Source organism: Molothrus aeneus, chromosome Z (genome assembly GCF_037042795.1).
Source record: "Molothrus aeneus isolate 106 chromosome Z, BPBGC_Maene_1.0, whole genome shotgun sequence".
Classification (NCBI taxonomy): Eukaryota; Metazoa; Chordata; class Aves; order Passeriformes; family Icteridae; genus Molothrus; species Molothrus aeneus.
Window position 1 is genome coordinate 16514339 of NC_089680.1, and position 6165 is coordinate 16520503.

The 6165-nt window shown below is 41.5% G+C and overlaps 1 protein-coding gene across 1 annotated transcript; it reads left to right on the forward strand.

Moving 5' to 3' along the window:
* Positions 1–411: 411 nt before the first annotated feature.
* On the forward strand, positions 412–4898 carry PRXL2C (peroxiredoxin like 2C). Its single transcript, XM_066569337.1, has 6 exons — positions 412–594; positions 1054–1122; positions 2642–2695; positions 3134–3239; positions 3480–3611; positions 4221–4898. The coding sequence occupies exons 1-6, from the start codon at positions 412–414 to the stop codon at positions 4346–4348; spliced, it is 672 nt and encodes a 223-aa protein (XP_066425434.1). The 3' UTR covers positions 4349–4898.
* The last annotated feature ends 1267 nt before the right edge of the window (positions 4899–6165 follow it).

A 6165-nucleotide genomic window follows, 5' to 3' on the forward strand; every position in this document is an offset into this window, starting at 1 on the left:
ACAAAAACCGAGCAGCTCGACAACTCCTCGACAAGTTTTCCATCTCGCTTACGGCCCTCTGCAGGTCTGCGGCCTCCCGCAAAAATAACGCCGACCTCGAGGGCCGTGCAGCCATGTCACTGCTCCTGCTTGCACACCATTCCTGGAAGCTCCGGGTGACTCTCCTGTGTTTCCCGGGCACAAACTGCACCCCGTCTCTGGCTGACGGACGTGCAGCGGGTTCGGCCGCAGGTTGCTCGCTCTCTCCATCGGAATCCCCCGCCTCCTCCTGGGCCTCGGCGCGGCTGCCCGAGGTCGCTCCCCCGGCCGGGAGCGAACGGCTCCGCTCCATCCCGGGCCCGTCGCTTCCTCGCCGTCGCACAACGGCCCGCGCCTTTCCGCTCCAGCTCCGCCTTTCCCTTCCGCGCTCCCATGGCCGGGTCGCCGGCGCCCCCGGTCACGCAGCAGGTCGGGCGGGCGCGGGGCTGCGGGCGGCGGCCGGAGCAGGAGCAGCTGCGAGAGGCCGCCCGCTGCCCGGTGCTGGACGCGGACGGCAGGAGCGTCCCCTTCCAGGCCCTGTACGCGGAGCAGAAAGCGATCGTGCTGTTCGTGCGGGTGAGGAGGGGCCGTCGCGGGGCCTAGCCCGGCTCCTGGCGGGGCTGTGGGAGGGCGGCGGTGCGGGGGCTTAGCGCGGGCTGGGCAGGAACACAAAGGAGAGCCGTGCTTCTCCTGAGACCCCTGTTCTTTGGTAAAGTGAAACACTATTTACCAGAAAGGAAATACTTCTTCAGCCGGGTGTTTAGGGAAACAAGTATCGTGTTCCTTGATTTCCCGGCTGTCGAGCCAGCTATCACATTCCTAAAATACCTAGAGATAAAAATATTTGCAAGGCTGCAGGCCCAGTGTCCTTGTTCAGGCTTGGGTTAAACCATTATCCGAATCCAAATTTTGTGGTTGGAATCTTTCCCATTCCTTGTTCCTGATCACCTCCAAAGTGGTGTGTGTCCAAAGTCTGCTGCTTCTTATTTATGCAGTTGTATCTGTTTCTCACACGTTCAATTGGGTACGTTGCAGAACTTTTTGTGTTACACCTGTAAGGAGTACGTAGAAGATCTGGCAAAAGTTCCCAAGGCATTTTTACAAGTAAGTACTCTGCTCTTAATGTGTTTGTGGCCGCAATCAAGCAGATCTGTTATGTCCAGCTAAGCACTTACATAAAGCTTCGAGGAATAAAAAAAAAAAGGCTCAGAAGAAGCACTTTCATTGTTTGCTACAATAGCAATAATGAATCTGCCTAGGAGACACAGGAAAGGATTTTATGGCATTGCACGCTCTGTTGGAACAGCATTATTTCTCCCTGCCCTATTAGCTTGGTGCTCTTTTTACTGTTGTGCTCAGAGCAGTTAGACAACATCTGACAGGCATTTCTTTCAGTATTAGTAGTGCCCTGGACAGCTGTCTTCTGACTGCTAACTACTGCCCTTTCCATTATGCTAGTAGGGCCGGCTGATGTGCACAGAACAAGATCAGAAAATTGATCTGGATTAAAAATAAGATCTTTTTCTATGGTGATTTGTAAAGTCCTGCTCTCCAGAGCAGCTGCACAAACAGGAATGACAGTGACAGAAAAGAGAAGTAGAGTGGGCAGGGGTTGCTATCAATATGAGTTTTTTGGGTGGTAGGAGATGCCAGAGAAGACAATGATCTCCTGCTAAATGTGGAAGGTCAATCTGTCTCTTCTAGACTGCTGATTGAAATTCTGCCCTACTTTATTCCCAACAGCAGCATAGCCAATGACGGAGACTCAGGTCATTGCTGATGGCAACTCCATCTAGGTCCATCTGAGATGGATTAGGAATTATGAGGACAAAAATGGGCAATTTCTTTGTCAGGTTCCCTTCTCAGGACAGATATTTCTAAACTGTTTGATCAGTGTTACTCAAAAGGACATTTTGTTAATTTGGCTCCTCAGATAAATGTATCTAGAGTCAAAAATGTCATTTAAGAATGCGCTTTTCTTAATGAAAAGATTCTGATTTTAGGAGGGCTTCTTTTCATAACAAGCAAAATTATTTTATATGGGAAATTATTTTATATGGGAGAGGCAAATATATAATAAAACAACCTTATATTTAGGAACTGGTTTTAGTGATATCTAAATGAACTTCAATTTTGGGCTCTGTTTTACAGAGTCAGGCTTAAGGCTGCACCTGCAAAAAACAGCAGTGCATATAAATGCAAGTTATATCTATCAATGGGTCCATATATGTAAATCCCAAATGTTTGGGCACCATCCTTTGTGTGCTTCTTCTTTAGATGTAGGTGCAATTGAGTGGAAATTTTGAGTTTCCAAAATCATATCATGTTGCAATTAATTGAAAAGACAATCCTGTCAATGCTACAGGAAACTTAAAGATTACACAACTGTAATTTAAAAGTTGTATTTAAAAATATTTTTTCACTTAAAAAATTAATATTGCTGCTAACTGTGGGTGATATACAAAAGTACAGTCTCCAAACATGGAAGTTATGTTAATGTGAAACAATTTTAAGTCAGTGCACTGCAATCACTAACTCGGCACACCAGATTCTGGCAATGTTTTGAAGTCATGTAGGACACCCACTTCCTCTTCACAGCTTCAATACCCATCTTCTGTTCTAGGAATCAAATGTGAGGCTTATAGTTATTGGACAGTCATCATATCATCACATCAAGGTAAATAAAGTGGTCATTAAATACAATGAATCCTCTCTTATGTCCTCTTGGTCTGTACTGAGGGATTTGGTTTGCATGAAAAGGTAGTCTTTTGCAACAGTAAAAAAGGATAGCGTTCATGAGGCAATTCTAATAGTAATACACGACTAAAGCAAATAATTAAAACTTGCAGTTTAAAAGCCACCAGGTGTTGCTAAGGAAACATCCTTTCTTGATTTCACTGAAAGCTTTGTTTTAATAGAAGCTTTGAGGCTAAAAATTTTGTACTTTAACATAACTAACAAATACACAGCTTTCAAATAAGAGGGGGGAGCACGAAGCTGGCAGGGTGTTGGTATTTTTGCTGTTGTCAGTAAAACCTAGCTTGTTACTGCCTTAACCTTACAAATATTACTTTATTTTTCTGTGTCTGTCTGTGTCTATGCCTATATTTTGCAGCCTTTTTGCAGTTTAACTGGATATACACATGAAATATATGTAGATCCACAAAGAGAAATTTATAAAATACTTGGGATGAAAAGAGGTGAAGGTAATAAAGCATCAGGTAAGAATGATTTTCTCACCTTATTTAGACTTTCACAAACAAAACAAATGCTCTGATAAAATAATATGATCACAATGTAAAGAGAAAATGAGTTGCCCACCAGACTGTGTCTTGTAGGCTATATTTTGTGAAAACACTGGTAATCAGGAATCTCTAAAGTATTCATAGCAGCTGTTAATTGTTGTTGCTCTTATATACTTTCATATTTCCACATAACAAGTGTTTTGTGGTTTTGTTTAGTTCGGAGCCCTCATGTGAAATCAAACACTCTTCTGGGAAGTATTAGGAGTATATGGAGAGCAATGACTGGCCCAGCTTTTGATTTTCAAGGAGACCCTGCTCAGCAGGGAGGAGCTTTGATTTTAGGCCCAGGTGAGCTGCTTTGTTTTGTGTGAAAGTCACCACTGTCTCCTTTAGCTGTTTGCTGCCATTTCGCCTTCTGTCCCTGTGGGTCCCAAGGAGACAGTCTGGTGTTGAACTGTGTGATTTCTGTCGCATGAAGAAATCTGCAGAGTGTCGTTGCGTAGTCCCATCTCCCACAGAGGTGGCATAAACCTGATCACAGTACTGCAGAAATTGGTTGGATCGCTGATGGAACAACTGCCTCAACGTATGGAGGGTTTTCTTGGCATTGTGGTATTTACCTACATTCTGCTTTCACATGTGATTTGAGGCATTTAATGTGGTTTTATTAGAGGGGTAAAGCATGAAGGGGGAATTGCAACATGACAGTCACCACATTATTAGGAAATATCCTGCTACAGCAGATTTAAAGTAGTTAAATGTGTCAATGTTCCTTGCTTCTTTAATATAATTAAAAAACATTTTGTCACTGTTTAAAATACAGAATATGTGCACTCTACAGAACTAATACACATTTGTACAGTAACTGGTAGGTAGTCAGAATGCTGCTTCAATACACTTATATCTTTGAATAAATAAATACGTTATTCAATAATTTACATGTTATTCTCATTCCAGGCAACGAAGTTCATTTTTTGCACCTTGATAAAAACAGGCTGGATCATGTTCCCATTAATACAATCTTGGAGCTGGCAGGAGTTAAAACAGTGAATTTCTCAAACAAACCCCAGATTATTGACATATGACACTGAAGCAATGTATACTTTTTTGTAAATTTGTGCTCTACAAGAACAGCTCTCTGGTGAATTACAACAAGCATTGGTTCTGTTCCTTCTTTGTGGGACATCTGAAACCTTATGTAGAAAATCAAAGCATAGAATAAACTACCTGACACTAGAGATGGATATAAAAGTTCTATTTCCATTGAGTACAAGATAATAAAAACTAAAACACAACTGAGACTGATTGCAAAAAATCCTAGAGCTTATTATTGTCTCATCAGACAAACTTGCTAGTTTTTTTTTTAAGCATCGTTGTTCAAGGTGCACTAAGGTAAGAAATCAGATTTTGCTCAGGAAGAACTTGGGATTCTTGCCTTCAGCAGATCAACACTGGCTTTCAATCCAAGACTTTTCAGCACTGTTTTAAAGCTTCCAGCACTGTATGACTGTATTTTGTATTGAAATACACCTTGAAAAGCCACAGTTTTGAACACCTGGACTTCATTTGCATCTGGCAGTGGCAGAAGTTATGAAACACATTTCACAAATTGAAATAAATATTTTAAATACATCATCCTGTATTGTCTGCAATTCTTTTGTGTGATACAAAAATATGGGTCTGTAAGACCAGAGAGGGGTGGGTCTTAAATTTGTATCTGATCAGATTATTGGTTTTGGAGTAACCCAAATTATTTGTGTTCCTATGAAGATTTGCAGCAAGATGTTCTTCCTTTGTATGTACATATTTTCTCTGAGCAAGAGGTCTCAGAATAAATTGTTCTTAGTTATTTCTGTCTTAGACAACTGAAGTAAGCATAACAGCATTCTTTCTGGTTTGCAGTTCTGGCATATTTCATATTATTCATTTATCTACAGATGTTTATGTTCAACATCTATTGGTTTCATTAAAGTAGATGTGCCCTCTTTCATCTAGGATACACTTTTTAGCAATTTGAAAAAAAAAATGTCCAAGATTTATGGAGGAGCAGATCCTTCTCTGCAACCTTTGATCTTTGACCCTCACTGTAAAATGTTACCATACATACATGTCTCAACTGCAAATTTTCACCCCTTTTAAGCTTTAATGCAATTGTGAAATGGCATTTTGTGAAGATGTTTGTTCCTGCATTCATTAAGGTCACTGGCAGGCCCAGAGCAAGGTCTGGAAAGCTTTACACCATTAAGAGCACGTGAAATTAAGTGCACTGTTCCTTGATAAAAAATAAAAGGCTTGCGTAAGAAACATAACAATACTGAACAATGTAATTCTATTAAAGATACTATGCCTCAGCAACTTATTCATTACACCTCTATTTTGATATTACATGTTTAGAAGAAGGATTTTATGAATGTAAAAATACAGTTGTCAGTTCCCTGCTTTGAACAGCACTCGGCACAGGGCTAAAGGTAGTCACATGCAGACTCTCAACCCCTGTGATTTCAGGGCTGGCCAGAGGCTTCCTCAAACTCGGCATAACAGACTGGGACAGGCAGCTCAGGCTCGCGGGGGAGTGAAGTCTGCTTTTCATGAACCACTGTTCCTACAGTCTCAAATAAGGAGCTGCCTCCTCCCTCCAGCAGTCCCCCAGCTCAACAATATTTTTCAGCATGCCAAGAACTCTGGAATGCATCTGCCTCTTTGCCTCATGTTACTTAAACAGCCAAAAGCAGGCTGGAAAACTTATGTTTGTAAAACAAAGACAATAAACAAATAAAAATTATTTTCAAAGACAATGTATGATGAATAGTCAGTTGATATGTAGTGCTTCCACTCTGCTTCCTTAATCTGATAATCACAGTTAAGGGCACTGATTCTTGTTCCACTTCTATTTTGCAGTTGT